The sequence below is a fragment of the Sinocyclocheilus anshuiensis genome, unplaced genomic scaffold (genome assembly GCF_001515605.1).
Source record: "Sinocyclocheilus anshuiensis isolate Anshui unplaced genomic scaffold, SAMN03320099.WGS_v1.1 scaffold1472, whole genome shotgun sequence".
NCBI classification, from domain to species: domain Eukaryota; kingdom Metazoa; phylum Chordata; class Actinopteri; order Cypriniformes; family Cyprinidae; genus Sinocyclocheilus; species Sinocyclocheilus anshuiensis.
Genome location: NW_015542453.1, coordinates 96,133 through 118,033, shown reverse-complemented (window position 1 = coordinate 118,033; position 21,901 = coordinate 96,133). Strand labels below are relative to the sequence as shown.

The window sequence follows — 21,901 nt, the reverse complement described above, 5'->3', positions numbered from 1 at the left end:
GATGAGTGAAACTCAGGCTCAGTAACTCTAAAGTTTTAAATCAAATGTGTTTTGATCTCTAGCTGTGGTTTTGTATGAACCTTTTTCAATATTTAATAATCATCTTTTAATAACTAGTAATAAAATACATTTTTAAACACGATAAATGATAAAGAAAATAAAACGTACATACAGACAAATAAATGTATTCTTTTTTATTATTAATTATCTTAATAATAATACATTTTTAATTATTACTGCTATTAATAATACATTTATTGAGATTTTATATTCTAAAACTGCATTTAGGGCAAGTCAAATGCATTTAAAACACATGCAATTTTTTACAATTATATTACAATTACAACTGCTGAGTCGTGGCATTGTTTTGTGTTTCATAATTGTTTCACTGTTCAAATTTTGCTGAAAGCCTATAATTGACGGTGAAATGGCATTTTCGTTGTGACAATTTACCCCATAGTGTGTGACAATATTCAGCATTGGGGCAAAAATGTCAATGAGTGTTAAACGAGCTGTGCCTTTTTTCTTAGGCATTAGCAGTGCAACTCTTCAAAACGTTTTTTTTTCTAGACAACACTTTAAGGTATTTGCCTTTGCAGAAATTGACTTTCAGAAATAAACCTACTCTATTTAAATGATCTCTCCAGAGGACTGGCTGTGGATCATTACCCAGAGCTCCATGCGGCGCAATGAGCGCTCCAACATGTTGGCATGCCCTTCCACCAATTAAATTGCCAGCAAAAGGAAGTGTAAAAAACAGTAACCTGCACCCGCAGATGAGGCGGCTTTTTCATAACGTAATTTTGAATAATGAAGATGTCAGGTTAAATGCTACAGTAGTTAAACTTAATAAGGTACCCTATTTTTTTTCAGCCGGCTTTTCATTTGCAATCTAGGCTGGGATTGTGTAAGAGAGGCAACGAAAGCATTTCAGCCTGTAATGAATACCTCTGGGACCCAGGGGCGGTGATCATTTGAATGCAACATTCTTTGGCCAGGCCCCCAAAACAACCTCGGACCCGCTGAGCTGACGATTACTGTTGAGAGCTTCTGGATAAATGCAGAAGGGCTTGTCTGTCTTGTGCTAGCATCAAGGTCAAGCATTCTGAAGGAGGTTTTTACTTTGCCTAATGGAGGGGACACGAGGGCGTGTGAAGCCTCGTCTGACCCGAGCCGCCGCATCACACCCGGCGCGTCTTATAAACCGAACGGGATCAAAGTATACTGGCGCGGTCCACAAGCGACCACTCCCTGTCCGGCACGCTGCATCTATGCCTTTGAGCAGCTTAAGGCTCATGCATGCATGAATATGCAATTCAAGAATATCTGAATAATGCATATTATGAGATAAACAATGCTAGAAATAGTATTTAAGATCTGTTGAAATATTTGATAAATATGGTGTATATGAACATGGGTTTGTCTCAAGAGAACATTTTTTTTTCTGTATCTGAAATACACAAAAAATAAAACACATGTAAGAACAGGCCTCTTCAGTCCCAGGGGAGAGCACAAGGTTAGTTTATGCATGTTTAAAATGCACAGCTTTCTCCTGGTCCCACAAGAGCTCTGCAACATCTGGGGGGAGGGGGGTGGGGGATAGATATGAGCACCTCTATATAAACCCACACAGAAATCTGACAACCCCCCTCATCAGAGACTATATACATGTCAAACCATCACGGTGGGCAAATACGTTTCTGTGCAAGAAATAAACAAATAACACATTGTATCTGTGCTGCTCTTATAGTTAGTATAGTAATAATAGCAGATACACTTCCTGTATGCTGCTTTGCATCTTCTATGACACAGATCAGACAGTTTCAACCGAGCGAATGTGATGTTAAACATCAGTCTTATCAGGTTTAAACAAAAACCAACAGTTGTTCGGCGAACATTGCTCGCTCTGTGAGTCAAAGCGGGCACTTTCACAAGTAGTGTCTTTGAGCGTAGTCCAGAAATATGAGAAGTGTGTATATTTTTAGTGTTCGGTGAGTGTATGCCTGTAGTCGGCTTTATCTAGCATCGCTGGCACATGCTACTTCATCTTGTTGCCGCATTAAAATAAATAAACATTGATACAGAGCGCTTGTGGGCTGACATGCGCTCAGCACTCTGCCATTTTGGGTTAATAAATGTGGCTTTTATTTAATGGCCAAGAAACACATGGTTTGGGTTGGAAGAAGGGGGAATGAGAGGAGATGGTAAGATAGGAGAGAACCTGTGTGCAGACAGACAGTGCTGGCTGATGAATGCTCTGTGTATTTTAACATCTCATTGATTCAGTCTTTTTTTTTATTATTATTTTTGTTATTATTGTTATGTCTTTTAGAGAGGAACAGATCTCCACATCCAGAGATGTGGAGATGGATAACAGTATCACATTTTGTCACTTCAAGCAGCTACGAGGCTTTCAAAAGTGTTGTCAGTCAGTGGGAATGTTTTGAAGGCGAAAAGTCAGGCAGATTTCAACCAAGAGATTAACGGCAGTTTTTAAATGTCATTTTAACACATGCCTGTTTCCTTTATAAAAAGTCCCTCTCATCACCAGCTCAGTTAAATTTCCCTTACATTCAAATAATTTCTGTAAATTCTGTCCTCCAAGCTGAGAGTAAAGATGTAAACACAATAAAACCACTGTCAAGCATTCTGACAAGATTTAACTATATACTGAAGATTTTAATATAACATTTTTACTGTGTTCTTAGGCCAAGGGAATTTTCCATTAATACTATGTTGGGGCAAGTTGTCACATAATTCAAATTATTTTAAAATAATTATAATTTTTTTAAAATTAATTATTTCCTTTTAGTTTTATGTCTAATTACATCTGGCAAAGGGACTACCAATGAAAATAAGCCTTCAGGCTAAGTTGGGTACATTTACATTCATGAATGTTGATTAATGTACACTGTCCCTTTCATGCATACATACATAAAAATTCTTCACAATTTTTTTGTTTTAGATATTTGAATGTTACCTTCTACATTTTCGCTGTTTCAAATGTGTCATAATTTGAAACAGCAACACAATCCATTGTGACAACTTACCCCATGTTTTGTCCCCACTATGGCACGATGAACTATATATTTTTTTGGGATATTTTTCATTTTTTTGTGTTTTATTTATTTACTGAGACTTTAAGTTATGTGTCAATACAAAAACTGGCTTATTAATGACAACTAGTCCCTTATAGCCTAATATTTACATGTTCTTTTTCAGATCTATCAAGTACTCAAGAGTAAAACTGGGCCTGAATGGTGTTTCACTGCATTTGAAATAAAAAAAAAAAAGAAAAAGAGTTAAACAGTTTATTTGTCTATCCATTCTATTTTGTATGTTTAATCCAATCTAGTTTTGGCCTGATACACTACACACATTTTGGCACCATTTAGTAAGAGAAAAACAGCTCATTCAAGTTCATTACAAAATCTTACAGTTCCCCCACCTCCAAAATCCCAATTTAAAAAATACCGTCCATGATGCTTTGCTCTTTCATCTGCAACCATCTGAAGAGCCACCTCTAGTTTCAGTATCTCTGCACATAAATTACATCTGTAACGGTACACTCAACATCATTGATCTCACCAATCACTCTGAGGACTGGCTTATGAAAGTAACAGTGTCGTCCATACCGGTGCACAGACCACGGCAGCTTTTAGATTTTTAAAATCAACCTAAAAACTATCAGATCAAATCAAAAGTACTTCTCTAACCAGTCATAAAATAGCAATGATCCTAACACTTGGCCTTGGCCGCTCTCCAGGTTGCCTTTGGTTTGTATTATAGCGCAGATTAAAAGACACTATTGCAGTACATGTTTTGCCTTTAGCACTGAGGCTGCGGACGCTTTTCAGCTTCAGTTTTAGCTTCCTGAGTGTGAAGTTTAAAATAGGCACAGGGGTACACTTCTCTCTAATTCAGTTAATGTGTGTTTAAAAGCAGGAGAAAGCTTTGTGGCTATGTACCACACACTGAGGTCAAGGTGAATTCAACTGTTGTTGCCAATAAAAGTAATTACCTGTTCCCAACAGAGGGAAAGAGTGAAGTCGAGAAAGAAAGAGAGAGAGAGAGAGAGATGCGAGGAAGCACGAAAACAGCAGAAAATAGAGACTGCATCTCATAAGCAAGAGGAAGTAATATGTACAAAGAGAGTTTTAAGATTCAAAGGGAAACATAAAAGTAGTGCTAGACTCAAAGCAGCTCGAAGATTACAGCAATCCTATTCATACATGTGAAATCAATGTGGAGCTCAGTGGCAAATAAAAGTGTGATCTACACAACAATGGAGCGCAGGATGCAGGGACAAACATCGTCTAAAGACTGTATACAGTAAAATGGACCCTTTTTACAGACTTGTATTTTTGTATTTTTCACTTTTTTTTACTAGCTGGTTAGCTATTTTTTTCTCTTTCTTAATGTACATAATTGAATGTATGTTTATATAAGTGCCCTTGTTATATTACCTTGGAATTTAAAAAAAAAAATCTAGCTAAGTAGTTAGTACTGCTGCAAAGGAGTTCGCTACACAACATTCTCTAAATTAGAATTAGCGACCAAGATTACTGATAACATTTTCATTGTAAAATAGATGGATATATTCATGTACAAGGGACTTCTCTTCTTTTAGTTAGCTGGCTAGCTAGTTTGTTTCATATTCATGTTGTGTAAATGTTGATATGCTAATATGCTATGTTATACTATGGTATCGTCACATACTGTTTCTAATACATCAAATGAAAGTAAATTGTTGTAATCTCTCTATGTAATCTATCTATTAATCTTTTAATATTAATTTTATCTTTATTAAATCTTTTAGAAAGTCAAGTAACTTAGTTTTTGAAATAAATATTTATTTTGCATTTAAAGCAAAAGGGAAATTTGCAGTAACATTTGCTATGTTGTCATATAGGGTTTTTTAATTCATCCATCATAGGTCGATAACTGATATTTACTTGTGCTATTCATGTCCTCCCTATTGAAAAAAATGTATTTACTAGAATGTATTTGAAATACATTATTTCAAGTTAAATATACTACAAATACATTTAAATATTATGTACTTAATAAAAATACCCTGCGATTGTACTTTTTGTAAACTAAACTGGTATAGTTAAAGTCTGCTAAATGGGAACAATTAATTTTGTGCTTAATGCACTTTAATTGTGCGGAAGTAGTGCTGAACATATACTGAAGTATATTTGATTGTGCTAAAGTGGAACTATTGCAAGTATACTTTAGATATCTTGCATTTAAAGACCGATATTATTCAAAGATTATACAATCCTCATCAATAGTGACATTAAAACACATTTTAAGCTTAATATTAAGAAATGTCCATTCTGCCGAAGTAGTAATCCAAATAAAGTTTAATTATAATTTGTTATATCGGTAAGTCTCGAGCATAAATATTTTAATAGATTTGAACTACATTTTATTTTAAATATATAATTTTTTTACTAAGGCTCTGTGTTTACATTTCGATTAACTTTGCCGTCATCTAACACTCACTTAAAGTTAATCTATAAAAACACAGTTTTAAAAATTTGATAACACTGTTAAATGTAGGCCCATCTTTAAACCTTAAAAACTTAAAATGATTATCTATTTTTTAATTGTGTACATTATAATGTTGTGATGCTTTTATTACCTTGTAGCATTTAAAATGATTTAGACAAAATTGTGTTAATGTAAAAATAGCGTAAATGTAAAAAGGGTCCATATGGATGAGACACACACACAGCATGTAACACAAATAATGTAGGTTGCTGTTATTTTGCACTGATGGACGTCTGCTCGGCGTTGGTGTGGGGTTATTTACCCATGTCAGACGGGGGCCGTCCGTGTGTGTAGGGGTGTCTCTTTTCCAGTGGCCGCCGGCCTGTTTGTTGCTGTGCTGCGTCTGGCTGGGACTGGCAGGCACGCGGAACTACAGTGGGATGCAAGGCCAAGGGGTCAACCGACACAGCAGGGTAACAAGAAACTATAGCACTTGCAAGACTCCATTCAACTTTCATCACTCTTCAGTCCTTTTTTTTTTGGGCTCTGTGCTGCTTTAGATTCTCAATGCATCTTTCATCTCCACCGACATTAAAGCTGCAGCAAACATGCAGCGTGAGCACCTTAAACACAGTGACAATGCAGACAATGCACATTGTAAATCAATTTCAAGCTATGTAATAGGTGGCACAATAGGACCGTATGCAGCTTTTCCTGTTTAAAGAGGTATAAACTCTATGAAACAAACAAGTGACCTGTAATTTAGTGCACTTTCCTTTACATTCTCCTGAATGCATTTGCTACAGTCTGCTGAATAATACATGAGTCAAATATCGTTTATTTATTTTTCCTTTACACTGTGAATGCTTATTGAAGAGCTTTTAGGACTCGCATAAGATTATGTATATATATATTGTGTTTATATGTATTTCAAACACATAACCCAGAACGAATCATGTGACTTCAACATGACATCATAATTAGGCATGTGCATTTATAACTGTGTCTAGTCAGTAAATGGCAAGTGACAGCCTTTTGTTACAGTCAGCTGTTTACAAATACATATAAAATATTGATTGGTCAATAATTAAATGTCCACTGACATATTTGATTAAATTAGATTAGATTAGGTTAGACTGAATAGTTCCTTATATTATATTATATTATATATGTAGTTTGACCTCATTAGTCAATTGATTGACCAATATGACCCATGTTTGACCAGGTCTTTCTCTAACAAACTTAAAGATTCTTCTGTCAGTGCACAAAGAGCTCCAACTTTGTGAAACCGCAAGCGAATGTGTTCATGATTAAGATTAAATATACAATTTTCGACATGCGTGAGAAAGGTGTGAATTGCACCTTCACAAGTTTCAGCAGAACGGAGACCTGTTAAACGTTACTTATGTCAAACCAAAAGACAGGAGATGTTTTGAGCAGGCTGCCAAACCATATGGACAGTTTTTTCTTAAACCGTGTTTCATTATTAAATTTACTTTTGCAAATGGAATAATTATTCATAACACTTTTTTTTTACTTGAAATAAGAAAAACATAAGTGAGATGGGGAGGGAGGGGGTTGCTTTAGAGAGGGAGCTATTGCACATTACACTCTACATGTCTTACATTAAAGGCCAAACTCTGTGATCCACAAACAGATTGAATTCGGCGCTTTCATTGTGTTTACTGCGTCAAGGCACTTTGCAGAAAAGTTGTTTTTAACCGTAATATTTCAGCATCCCATTGTGTATAGCATTCGAAGTTTGAAATGTCAAAATGTAACTTGCTTAAATTTCATGGAATGCAAGCACATAGTTCAGATCAATGCGTCTATAAAAACAGGCCAAACCCAAACAGCTCATGACAAAAGCAGGAAGGAAATGTTTTAATAGAGCAGCAACATCACATATAGCCTGCTGCAGGCTGATAAAACTAGCAGGGAAAAATACTGCGGGAAAAAAATCCTAGTTACAATTTTTGCATATGCACACATGATCAGTCTGTCTACGGTGCATCGGGTCGCCTGTCACATTCATTTCCATAAAGCAGAATGTGGCAGGTGTCCTGTGGGCCGCTAATTAACCTGTAACCTTAATTCATTAGCCAAACGTGTAAAAGGTCCCCTAAGACAACCTGCTCTCCTCAAGCAGGCATGTTCACCCTTGACCTTAATGCACCGAACTGCATGCTTTAGTTTAAAAATGTAATCAAGCTGTGCTTTTTATAGCAAGATGTGAACTATCTAGCTTGAGTCACTGATGAAACAGCCTTTTATCTTTGTTGTTCGATCAAGCACAAGTATTCTGAAATAAACTTCCCTCGGTGAGTAACGGCTGTAACTAGAGGAGCAAATGCTGCAGTCTGCCTTTTATAGACCCGTGGCCTTGTTTGCAGTCCGTACTGTGTGTAGTTTTTAATGAAAGTGTAAATGGAGGAAATGAAAGCCTGCGACAATATGCATTAAAGCTTCATTTCATTAAGCTGAGACAAAGCTTTAAATGCTTTGTTTACATGTTATAATAGCCCCTGATTATGGTGGTGACTGATAGCGGCTCTAATTTGCGATACGCCGGCTTAAATTTGTTTAATTACGACTTAAAACAAAAGGAGCGAGCAGTAATTAACCCACCTGGTTCCCTGGCACAAAGTCCTGGCTGGGCTCTGGCATACTCATGAACATGTTTTCACTGTCGTACTGCAAACAGACAGAGAGAGGAGAAAAAACAATAAATAAACAGTCAGAAATGTTCACTTGACACACAATACGGGTCACAGAATGAGACAGAGACAGAGAACATGCGGTTGGTATTTCTGTGCAGTGCATTCTTCCCAAAACGCAGGGCTCAGAGACAATTAGTCTTTGAAGTCCCTGCCGTATCAGATGGAGATGTCAGTGATTTGATGTAATTAGTACACTGGTAATTAAAGTTGCTGGTTGAGGGGGAGAAATGAATGCTTTCATGTGCGCTGTGGAATAAAACAGAGGGAGTCGTGTGAGTTTGACAAGCCCACACAAGGATAGACCTGAGACTGTAGGACAGGCCCAGGTGTCTCACTCCAGATAGAAATGCACAAAAACCTGTTAATTTAACTTATTTTACCACCAACGGACCATTCTATCAGTATGAAAAGTACACACTGTGCTCATAGTATTGGCTGACAATTACATACAATTTTTTAGACTCTCAGAAAAAAGGTACAAAACTGTCACTGGGGTGGTACATTAAGCTACAAAAGCTAAATGTCTGTACCTTATTTACCCCTAAATGGTATATTTTAGTACTTTAAATACTAATATGTGACCCTGGACCACAAAACCAGCCATAAGTAGCACGGGTATATTTGAATGCAAAAGCCAACAATACATTGTATGGGTCAAAACTATCGATTTTTCTTTTATGCCAAAAATAATTAGGATATTAAGTAAAGATTATGTTCCATGAAGATGTTTTGTAAATTTCCTACCATAAATATATCATAACTTAATTTGGACAACTTTAAAGGCGATTTTTGATTTTTTTGATTTTTTTTGCACCCTCAGATTCCAGATTTTCAAATAGTTGTATCTCGGCCAAATATTCTAACAAACCATACCAGCCTCGAACACCTTGGCAATTGAATCGCCATTGGCTAGTAATTTACTCAATTTACTCGCCAGACTGATATATATATATATATATGTTTGTTTGTAAAATGGCACAGTTTTATAAATATCTGAAAGTACACTCTTAACATCAGTCAGTCAAGCATTATAATATGATAATCAATATTATTTAATGATAGAAATTTAGTAATTAGAATTAAAACTTGATAACCATGTATGAATGCATATTAGTCATTTTAACTGAACTTTGGACTGGTGGTGGTGCTTTTTTGGTCATTCAGTGTTTCTGTAAAAAAAATTAAAAATTGAGGGAAAACTAACAAAAATACTGATTAAGAGAATAATGATACGAATTCTACTAATAAGAACAATATAAAACGCACCAACTTGGCGGAGAGTGAAACTCTGATGCGCTCAGTCAAAGTGTTCGGCGAGCGAAAATATATCTGAGCTAAACTTATACTTAGCCTCCAACTCACACACTGGCGAGTAAAATCTGAGAATTTATTAGCCATTGGCTAATATTAGACATCATTTAGTCGCCCAGAGTGACGATTTAGTTGCATATGCGAGTGATTTACTCGCAATGTAGAGGGTTGCAATACATCAATGGAAAGCTTATTTATTCAGCTTTCAGTTGATGTATAAATCTCAATTTCAAAAAATTGACCCTTACGACTGGTTTTGTGGTCCAGGGTCACATATGTACTTTTAATGTACTAAAATGTACTTTTAAAGTGTACATATTAGTACCTTTTGAAAGTGTATTACCGCAGTGGCAGTTTTGTACCTTTTTTCAGAGAACGAAAGATTTTATCATTGGCTAACCACAATCGGTAAAATGAAGTGTGTCATTTTCTATACCACTAGCAGCACCAAAAAGACTCGTTATTTTTGTAATTCTGATGCTGCTGCTGGCACAGAAAATACCTACATGCTTCACCTTTGCAGTCTACGTGGAATAAAAATTGACAATATTTACTTGATTCATTAATCTTCCTATTTATTTTTTAAATATTACATTTGTTTAGTACTTACTTTATTTAGTAAAACTTAAAAATATCAAAATAACAATATTATAATATAATTAATAATATATAATTAAATATATTTACTGTACATATTTTACATATTAAATATAAATTTAACAAAGTGCTCCACTTCTGAAACAACTTGCCTTTTTTCCTTCCAGCAATCTGGCTCTATTGTGGCATGTAACCAGCAAGTAAATTAATTCCAGATGAATAAATTCAAGCCTTTTTTCTCATTGAATATCCTGTTTCACTCAGAAATACGTCAGATTACAGAAGTAAAATTGGTTGTTTGCTCATGGTATTTCATGTTGACTTTAAAGTTCTTCTTGAGTTTTAATAAGGTACATTTATGAAACAAGAACTGTTAATCCATCTACTCGACCTACATGATAAACAGAAATCAATCAGATCAGAGCCAGTGTGTCTTTTACAGTAAACCTGCAGCTTGTGATTCACCTGCTGAAGATGCTCAAAACAGCCTCAGCTGAGTCAGTGCAGGTTAACTGTGTGATGAAGGAGAATGAGCCTGTGACCCAGCTGTGCAGCACACCTGGGAAATTACAGCAGCACACACTGGCTGCCAGCTACAGTCCACTAAGCAACACACAGACACAGATTCTGCTGATACGCCTGCCTGACAAATACCCGCCAATTTACATCTGCTCCACTTCCTTAAAAACCCATGAAAAATGACTGATTAATATCAAAAGCAGAAATCAGATATGTTGTAAGTTGGCTGTGAGGGAATGGTTTTCTCAGCAATTGGTCCTTGACAGGGTTGTCATTAACACACATCATGACACTTATTTGAGTGCTACGAAAGAATGAGAGAGGGTGTCACGAAGGAGAAGAGACCGAGTGAGAGGAAACTCATGGCTGATGCCTGTCACTGGCTGAATGTTTGTATTTCTGTTCATCCGAGCAGCACATCTCATTTCATTATGCCTGCTCGAGATAATTCTATGGAAATGAAATGGCAATAATCCTAATGAAAGCCTATCACATTGCGACCTTTTAAGTGTGCGAGTTGATGGGCCGATCTGATTGGTTTTTGCACACGGATGACAGTTAATTTCATGCTAGCTTATTGATGGTGATTAATGTGATCAGGCTGATCTAAGATGTGGCTATTCTTAAACTATGAAATGTGCTGTTTTCTGAAACCACTACAACCTGGTCATAAGCCTCTAATCATAACAAGGAGAAAATGTTTAAAAATGTTGAAAAAGCATATAATTTTTCAGCTATGCTGCAGTTATTGGTTTTAGACCGAGTAAGTCCCGCCTTCTAAATTAAAGAGCCAAATGCCAGTTGAAATCCCATAGAAAGAGTCACTGTCCTGAGACTTGTGCTTTGGACTGCATACACATACTGGCAGGACCAACCTGAAATATGCTTTTTGAGCATAAAAAAATAACATTTATGGGACAGTTCGTGTTTTTGAGATTTCAGTATGTCCCTATTCTCATTACTCTAAAAAGCATCAAATACAGTAAAAATACAGGTATAGGTACTTTTGGTATTGCATAAACGATTAATTATTTTAATTGTTTTTTTGTTTTTTTGCAATGCATTATGGAATTGCATTCTCGGTGCTTCCTTAGATTTGGGCCTAAAAAGATGTAAACTTTATTTTTAGATTAATCTTCATGTCAGTATAGCGTTCCAATGGCGTCTTGAAATGCAGCCTAAGTAGGGAGCTCACTAGGTTTTAGAACAGAACCAATATGTCGCAGCATTGGAACAAGAAAACAATAAGCTTTGACAGTAAATACAACACCACAAAACTGCTTGTGTCTGGTTCTACTCTTGGTTATGCTGATTAATAAAAATTCACTCCTCATCTCAATACCACTGTCTCTCACTTACATGGCAGCCAGTTATTTATAACAGAAGGTCCGAAACGCAGCCGTTAACACCATATCCATTTTTATAAAGATTCTCTCTAGTTTCTCACTGCGGTGACCTTTCACATGTCTCTCTCGGTGTCCATGCGCTGTTCTATCTGCTTAGCTCTTACCCTCTATCAGACACTATTTGCATATGAATGTGCCAGTGGAAAGTGTGAGGCGGCCTTTGCTGAAAAAGTGAAACCTCAGAGCTAAACCCATCAAACTGACACCAAATCCATCCAGCAACAGTTGGCCAACACCCTCCCTCACCTACACGTCGAACGCGCTTTCGGAGCAAACTCCATTTAGCGAGCTGTACGGGCCGATTGTGACTGAGGTTTTCCTTGATTCGTGTGAACTAGGGTTTCTCAATCTTGTGGCAAGCTGGGAGCCATTTTGTGTCACTGTAGCTTTTCTTTCAGAGCCTGAGGTGCCATTACATGACCAATAAAACCACAGCCAGTGTAGATTGCTTTTCTAAAATCTGACAGCTCCACTCCATATGCTACTTACACAAATTATTGCATTATTAGCAAAAAACGCCACAAGAGTCCATCGTCTAACTACAAGGCCGCAGGCATCAGCTACATCCTAAAATAAACAACCGTTTTAGTGTGAAAAGCAAGAAAGTATCTGTGCAAGCAGGTCAACAAACGGCTACAATGTGCATTTGGCAGCTGCCGTGCTGATGCAAATGAGCTATCAAATAACAAAAACAACAAAAACAAAACAGGGCCTAATGGCTGCGGGACTGTAAATCGATCCCTTCCACACTCCGCCCCGAGCGTCTGGCAGCTTCATAGGAAGCTTAGGTAAAAGAAATTGATCCCAACTGACATGACCACATGCTAACAAATTCCTCATTATGATTAATAGGAAGTGTTCCTCAGGGGGAGGTGGGTAATGACATGCTAGTGTTCTCCCAGAATAATATTAGAAAGTCTGTGGCTACACTTATTAGCTCTGTAATTAAACTGTTCATCCTTAAATGACTCCCCTGGTTCAGAACGACGAGGCCTACGGGCCAAAGTGTGTGTGTGGGGAATGAACTGTGGCCAGGAATGTGTTCATTCACTAATGCCCGTATTTATCTTACAAGGGGTTTTCTGTTCATTTATTCTAATGAGTGTCACTGGAGGGTCTCGGTGTCGACGGTCGATCAGAACGAGGTGTTTAAGAGAGCTGTGTTTGATTCTGATCCGACACTAGCTTCAAAATCAATTAACGTGTGTGAATTAGGCCAACCCGATCACAAGGGAAAACGTAGGCATTTTACGAGGTGTCGATTTTCACACAAATTAATATGATGTGAATCGTACAAAAACACAATTATTAGGAAGGATGAAGGTCCACCCCAACCCAAACTTAAACATGTGGAGTAAGCAGATTGTACGGAAACATACAAATGAGATTGTATGAATTCATACTAATTAACCACCAATTTGCCAAAATGTAACATAGTTATGAATTGACCCTTCGCAGGGAGTTTGATTGACAGGCGATCTGACCAATCATAACGTTGAATCTGCCATTTTTGTCCAACAAACAAACAAGACCGGACAGTAGATTAACGGTGGTGGATTTGAACTTGAAAAATGGTGTCATATTGACATCTTTCTGCAGTTGAAACAAGATACCTTCTGATGTTCATTCATGTTCATTTTGCGCTATAACTAATAAAGATGCAGAGTTGATTGGGTCACGTGCTGCTTGAACTGAGGTGCTACAGCGATCTGTCACAACACATTAAAGAGCCCCAAAATTGTATTTATTTGTAAATAATAATTTATTTATTATTCTTTTAAAAAATTACAAAATTTGAAAGCAGAGACTTTGTTTCATACCTAAAGTAACCTGCTCTGTCTTGTCTGTCGGTGCGTTGTCAGACATAGCGACAGTAACGAAGGAGGGCAGGTCTTTGCAAAGGATCAGTTGCCATAAGATTGAATTGAGCTGTTTTTAGGATTAATGCAAGGTTGAGAATCTCATTCAGAACTGGTTTAAATCTTAAAAAATATCAGAACTAAGTGCCAGAACTTTAGTGGTTCTTCTGTTATTGGACAGGTCGCAGTACTAAAATACTCAATTGGTGTATCTCAATCAGCTCCATAGCTCTGGAATCAATATCTCAATATAACCAAGACTTGGTAAAGGACTTGGCAGCCCTTAAAATGACTGACTTCTTAGTGTGTACTATGATTACTGAACTAGGGAGCTGACTGAGACTGCACCGTTACTGGATCTACAAAACAATTATGCTAAATGATGCTTTAGCTGAGCTGAATTGAATAATGATAAAGCAAAATAATACAATGGTGAATGTCAAAGTGGCCCAAATTAATTATATTTAATAAATGTCAAAATGGCTCAAATGAATCACAAACTCAAAATGACTCATCAAAAACTAAACCAAGAACTGTTACTTAATACCGTTTATGTACCTATGAGACTTAAACCATTTGTGCACCGTTTGTTCATATGACCAAGTGTAGGTAAGAATACACTTTAAGTTTTGTATAAACGAAATGACAATGTAATTAGGATCAATTATCTGGCGCTTCCTCAATGGTATTAAGAAACCGGAATCATTAAGCGAAATCGGAACCAGAATCGTTAAATCCTGAGATTCCCATCCGTAATCAAGAGAGTAATAGCTTTCAGCACCTGCAGTCTGAGAGCAGCTCGTATCAGTGCACTGCTCTCTGAGCTCTCCAGAGGTCAGCAGGATTTCTGCAGAGCCCCCCTGCCTGGCCTCATCATCCCACTGTGTACACAGATAAAATGGAAACATTCTGGCTAAACCTATATAACCCCCACTCCCTAGCTCCCCCCTCCTCCTCCTCCTGACAAACTCCTTTTCCTGGCATACACTATTATATAAGAGTACCAGCTATTGAAGAGGAAGGTACCAGGGCTCCCTGCCAACCCCAAGCAGTTCTGAACAACTCTCTATTAAAATATATGAGGAACTTCTGTTCCTCTAATCTTAAGTGTTTGCCACTTAGAGCTTGGCCGGGACGGACTTCTGAAAGGTTCTGGGATGAAAACAAGCTGTGAAGCTGGGATGATGTTAAACCCTTATGTTTTATGTTAGGACCAGTCTGTGCCCTTGAGCGAAGCACTTGGCCACTCTAGCTAATTATATTGTACTGCATTCACAAAAAAACTCCTCAAACATCCATATTTGACAGTGTGCCACTGCTTCTCCAAAACTAGAATTATGGGCTGTAATATCAACATGATACGCTACTGATTTATGCACGGCTACAGTTTGAAAAACAGACACAACTGAAGGCCTTTCAGATCCCAGCAAACTATTGCATTCGGTATGTTTCCATACTGCACGTAATTTAATAAAAGGTATGAAATTTTGCATTTGTTATATGAGCAAAATACATCTTCGGTGAGGATTTGTAAATGAGAGTATTATGCAAAAGAAGGTGCAAAGTTTATGCATGTGTGGAATTATGAAACGACTTTATTTTGAAAGTGCTAATGATGATAAAGGTCTTCCTGAAAAGTCATTCTGACTGAAATGTGTCTAAAATTTCCAGCTATTAAAATCTGATTTTAAGGTGTTGAATTCCAACTTAAGTATCATAAATTTCACATTCGAGCCAATTTTATGTAACTCAAAGCTAATCTTTCTCACCATAAATGAACCCAATAAATCAAATGGTGAAAGAAATGCTCCCTCTCCCTCAACGAGAGCCATAATTTTATGCAAATGTTATACAATAATCTGTATTCTATATCTGAGCATGGTAATGAGATTGGTTGCTCTACATTATTCATATTGTACAGATCCAATATAAACAGATATCATAAGAAAGGGGGGAAGGGAGCCGAGGAAAGACATATGATGCCGCAGACATATTGGTGACAGAACAGATTACAAACAAAGGACATTTCGAGGCCTTTTTGGTGAAGCTACACAGATTGCCGTGCATTTCCTGTGGAACCGGAGGCTGATGGCGCTCTCTTGTTTCAATACTATTCTCTCTGCTCTAGAAGGACCCAATCAAAATGGCCGCCGTTCAGGAAGAAAGGTAATGAGATATGAGTGCAATGGAACGCTTTGCGCCGAACATAATCATGCAACTTGCGTGCAATCAATGAGCCCCACATCATCTCTTGTGATTGCCTGTTGTACAGACGCGGCATACTTTTCACCGCCATGCATCACGTTTGACTTCTACGACTTTGTAAATGGCAAAAATATAAAATGATCCAAGAAACAAATAAGAAAAGAGGAGCCAATTGAATATATTTGTTGAACAGTGGGGCCATTATTTTGATGTTTATAGCTCTTGGCAGATCTTGTAGATTTCTTTTTTATTGGATGCTGTATATTGACCCCTTTGTCAAATTGGCTTCATGCATTTGCTTCTCTGGCACTGGATGATATGTCTAGAAGTGACATCTCTCCTGCTCAGTGATACATACTGTAATCAAATAGAACGAATCCTATTTCTGGCGTTGCACCTGTGCTCAGACTTTATTGCTGTGCTGTACTCATCATTTCATGTGACGCAGATGTGAATGGCATCGTGTGTTTTTTTTCCACAAATGTTTTAGTGTGGTACAGCTTTCAGTCATTAAATGCTGTTGTTTGGCAGGAATGCAGAATAGGCCTTAATTGTTAGTATGACAGTTTTTCGCATTATCTGACAGTAAGGAACCATTTTTGCTGCACCGACTAGGACATTTTGAGTGTGTGTGAGTGTGTGTGTGAGTGTGTCTCTCTCTCTCAGATGTCCAGATGTGAATCAGAGCTTTTTTTTTGCGAGACTGGAACCAATTTCATTCCTCATCAGTTTCTTATGGAAGGTCAGAGTATGGGAAAATCAAACTGCGAGTGTGTATTCTTTCCACACCCTGTGGTTTAAATGCACTCACTACTCAGCACCATGCTCATTTTCATCCCCTTTTATGTTGGACTCAGAGCCGCTGGAATATATGGGCCCCCTAAAATATCTATTATAAAAACTCTTGAACTGACAGAAATGGATATAATGCATTTTTCAATGCTAATGTACTTCTTAAACGGGAAATACTTCACGGCTGTGTTTTATCTCCAGCTTTATTTTGAACATCTAAAATGTTCAGATGAAGTGTTTTATTAAAACGATAAATAAATAATTAAAATCAAATTAATTGATTAATTTGTTTTATTTTCTGGACAAACTGCAAAAATTTCTTACTTATTTAAGGAAAAATTAATCAAAAAGATTGAGTAACACAAAAGCAACCAATTAAAGTCTTTTTTTTTAGAGAGAGATTTTATACAAAACACTAAGTTTGTTTAAAAACAGGCAGGGCAGAGAAAAATGCAAATGTATAAGAAAAAAATTATCCTTTTGTTTTGAGCCCAGTCATGGTCATATAGCATATATCGTTTTTTCTGTGCTAAAACAAACATAAAACTGCTCTTTCCCCACCCATTTTCAAAACATTCATGAGATGATATATTATATAAATACATTTTGCTCCATCTGTATGTACATGACTGCATAAGAGACTGTTGGCAGATTGAGGGAAATAATTAATCCCGTCATCTTGTTATCAGGCGCTCCGTATCAACTCGAAGGTACATCTGGCCTTTCAGACCTTCTGCCGAACTCCCTATGTCAACATGTGTGGACCCTTAAAAGCAGCAGTATGTCAGGTAATAAAATATATTCCTCTGCCTTCTCGCAAGATGCTAATGCTGCCTTGGAGACGTGCCAGAAATGCTTTCCGTTTCATTTCTGATCAGCAGATGCTCGAGCGACGAATAGTATCAACATCCAAATGTACACCTTTGGTTTCCCCAGTGTAATTAGTCACCGGTGAAACTTCACTTTCTAAACATGTCAACGTTTATAAAACACAGAGAGGGCAAGAAATGTCTGAGCATAATTGCACGCAGCAGAGAGGAGGACGTATGGGTGAAAAGGAGAGGTTTCCTCGTGGTTTCATTTCAGCTGAAATCTAAAGGTCAAACGCTGTTACTAAAAGCAGTAGTTCTGCGCGAGGCGCGCACTCAAAGGCTTCCCATGCAGAAAATTACAGCTTATTCCCAAGATATGAGTACATTATGATTTCTTTTATATTAAAATAAAGAAATAAAAAATTACTAGATACGAGCCGCTGTTGATAGCAACCACTTCTCGGAGAGGAACACGCAGGGGTTTGTTGTCAAGCCAAATTACACACATTCTTTCCGTGGATAAACCATAGCCTGAATAATAAGCAGCTACAAAAGTGGGTCAGGGTCGTCATGGAGAGAAATAGAGGCAAAGGGAGAGAGAGAGAGAGACAAGAGGGGAGTGTTTCTCTCTTTGCTCCCTAGCATTCAATATCAAGAGTGGCAGTCATCTTTGACTTCAAATCATTCCTCTGATGAATAACCTTTGTCTGTACTGCATTACGGCACAAAGTGATTTCTTTTTCCACCCCCCTCCTCAAAATGGCAATTTTCTGAGAGCCTGAAGCTGAACTGAAAGCGTCTTCATTCGTGTTCCACCACTGTAATTTATTACAGTGAGCTAGAGTGACTTTCATGACTACCTATAGAGCCACTCTGATATTAGGCCCAGAGATGAGGATGAAGTATAAATCACTGCCTGGCTCTTATTGAATTGGTACGATTTCATGTCGAGCCGAGAAACCGTGTTGGGCTTTTCCCCCTGCGCTTTGCCTCCAAGCCGCCGTGCCGATTTATTTCCGAATACATCGCGACGTAATGCACGTATTCATTTCTATCAGTTGATTGGTGAAAGCCCCACGCTGAGAACTAAACCAGCCTCCTATGTTGCAATTATCTTCACAATGGGCCGACTTAGATATGCGAAGAATGGCAATTTGTGTTAGGGGGAATAACCCCCCCCAAATGGCAATTTTCTGAGAGCCTGAAGCTGAACTGAAAGCGTCTTCATTCGTGTTCCACCACTGTAATTTATTACAGTGAGCTAGAGTGACTTTCATGACTACCTATAGAGCCACTCTGATATTAGGCCCAGAGATGAGGATGAAGTATAAATCACTGCCTGGCTCTTATTGAATTGGTACGATTTCATGTCGAGCCGAGAAACCGTGTTGGGCTTTTCCCCCTGCGCTTTGCCTCCAAGCCGCCGTGCCGATTTATTTCCGAATACATCGCGACGTAATGCACGTATTCATTTCTATCAGTTGATTGGTGAAAGCCCCACGCTGAGAACTAAACCAGCCTCCTATGTTGCAATTATCTTCACAATGGGCCGACTTAGATATGCGAAGAATGGCAATTTGTGTTAGGGGGAATAACGTGATGACGCAGCTCTCCCGTCACAGTCTGGTCTGTAAAGAGACAGCAGAGCTTCAGGGAAACATTTTGACTTTATTGGTGTAATGATTCATGAATGATGACATATTGCTTTTCTCCTTTTCTCCTGGCTGTATTGTTGGCGTGAAGCGCTTTATCAGTTCCTACGGCTCATGGTTTTTGGTCACTGGTGTCGGAGCAATTAGCTTAAATTAAACCATTAGCGAACTTTAATGTCTGTTTCCCCTAACCGAGTCCTTAGATATGCTTCAACACTGACTGAATCTCATCTAAAACAGAGCTGACCTGAAAAAAGACGAGGGACGGGGGATAAAAATGATTAAGTTTCAGAGTGAGCAGCCAGTGGCTTGTTAAATATCCTTTCAGAGTGAGACAAAATTACAGTGTATCATAATTTACTGCCTCAGGAATCCCGATGGAGGTAAATTAAGGCATATTTCACTGGAGACCAATAGATGGTGACATGACCACTTAATTGCTTTATTTTACGATTGGTTGAGGGGAAAATTTGGTTTGATAAGGCTGTTTGAACAAGTGTTTTCCAGCTCCGAAAGCCCAAAGACAACATTTATTCTCCTTGTTTGTCTTCAGTGTCTGTTTCGTTTCTGTATTTTGATAAATGGTGCAGATTTTGGTGCAGCTGTGCGGGGTCAACGGTGTTTAACTCATGTGGGAGAGTGTTTAAGTGTATATGCTCACTTGAGGATGTTTGCAGCTGAAAGGTAGGTCACGTTATTATTATCTCAACAGGAGTGGGGTATGTGTGTGTGAGTGTGTGCTACTTTTGGTGTCTGGGATGCAGTCCGACATATGTCTACACCAATGTCCCACAATGCACTTCAACCACAGAACAGCTAGTTGTAGACATGAAACCTTCCGCATGACATGGTGACCCCTTACAAACAACCACATGAGACCACTGTCACCAGCACAGAGCGTTACACAACACATTCACAGTGCTGTAGCGCAACTTCTTCATCACTATATTGAGAATATATATGCATAATTGATCATGTAGATCAAACTTAAAAAATGTTCACTGAATTAGATACAAAATATCAAACCAGGCTCTAATTCATTATGTTAACAATACACATGTTCCACAGAGTTTCACAAGTCCAAGACTTTTTTTTGTAATTTTAAACAATATATTTATTGTTTATTTATTATTGATTTAGTTAAATTAAAAGCCACTTGTTGTGATATTTTGTTTATAATGCAAATACTTTTATACATTTTTAAATATTTTGGGGGGCCTATATACACACTACCATTCAAAGGTTTGGGGTCAAAATAAATGTTTTTGAAAATTTCCATTATAATATATTTATAAATTATAATTTATTCCTGTGATGCAAAGCAGAATTTTCAGCATCATTACTCCAGTCTTCTGTTACATGATCCTTCAAAAATCATTCTAATATGATTTGCTGCTCAAGAAACATTTATTATTTTTATCAATGTTGAAAACTCTTTACTGATTCATCTTTTTGTGGTAACCGTGATAGTTTAGTTAAAACATATTATTTAACTTAATTTTTAATTGTGACTGAAGTGTCCAAATCTTGTTTGTGGCCACTACATATATGCAGTATATTATTAGTACTACCTTAAAATGTGTCATATTTCTAATTTCAATCAATCAACATTTGAACAGGCAAATGGCTGATGTGTTCCAGCACTGGCAGCCGGTCCCTGAGCCCATGAGAGAAGAGCATGAGTAATTTATGTAGGGTAGTGTTTCTGAGACAAGGACCCTTGAGAAATCTAATCACTCTCAACAGACTCGAAGAATTTGTCCTGGTGCATCAGGAAAATGGACACAACCCCCACCCCCACCCCAGAACTCTCTGGCCATCCTTGTTGAAGGGAGGTAAGCTACACTAAAACACGCTAATCGCAAAACCGATAGACCCCAAAAATGTCAACAGGTGCGACGCACTGAAAGGATTAACATTTTTCTGCCTGTATCTTTATACAGAGGGGGGAAAAAAGAGAACAAGAAGCAGGAGCCAGGATGACCTGGGTGGACGGCTGCCAGCAGCCAGCTGAAAGGGCTGCAATTTCAGCTATTGTGTGGGTAAAAAAAACTGTGCCAATTCCCATTACGTGAAATTGAATTTAACCTCCAACGCGATTAATTCAGATGTTGGGTCATTTTTTTCTTACCTCATGGCTGAATGCCACGCACAGTGGCTTATTCAAATATTAGGAAGTGCCCTCGTCACACCTGATTGACATGGAGAAGGTAACTCAGTGCATTTGGGCACAATTAACCAGCTATTTTTATCAACTGCAAGAGCTAGTAAATGAAAATTTAATGAACTCTGCTGTTTACATTAATTTAAGTCTACCTTACAGTTGTAATCAATAGCAGAGCTCTTGCCATCTGGTGAAAACACGGAAAGCCACAAAGAGAGTCGTGTTCAGTTATTTTCCAGCTAATTTGCAAAACACCAAAGACAATTAAGTGGAATATCTGGGAAAATCAATCTGCTAATCCATCATTTAACCTGACACCATGTTGACAGGGGTGACGTGTGGCTCGTTGTGGGCACTGATAGCAA

General features: G+C 37.8%; 1 protein-coding gene across 1 annotated transcript in view; it reads right to left on the bottom strand.

Annotated features, from left to right (window-relative positions):
• Positions 1-21,901, bottom strand: part of LOC107693690 (thymocyte selection-associated high mobility group box protein TOX-like) — a 58,365-nt gene that overhangs the window by 20,190 nt on the left and 16,274 nt on the right. Inside the window, exons 2-3 of the mRNA XM_016493159.1 lie at positions 8,128-8,193; positions 5,822-5,929 (exon numbers count right to left, since the gene is read on the bottom strand). Coding sequence (XP_016348645.1) covers positions 5,822-5,929; positions 8,128-8,193 — 174 coding nt within the window. The remainder of the gene's footprint in view (positions 1-5,821; positions 5,930-8,127; positions 8,194-21,901) is intronic.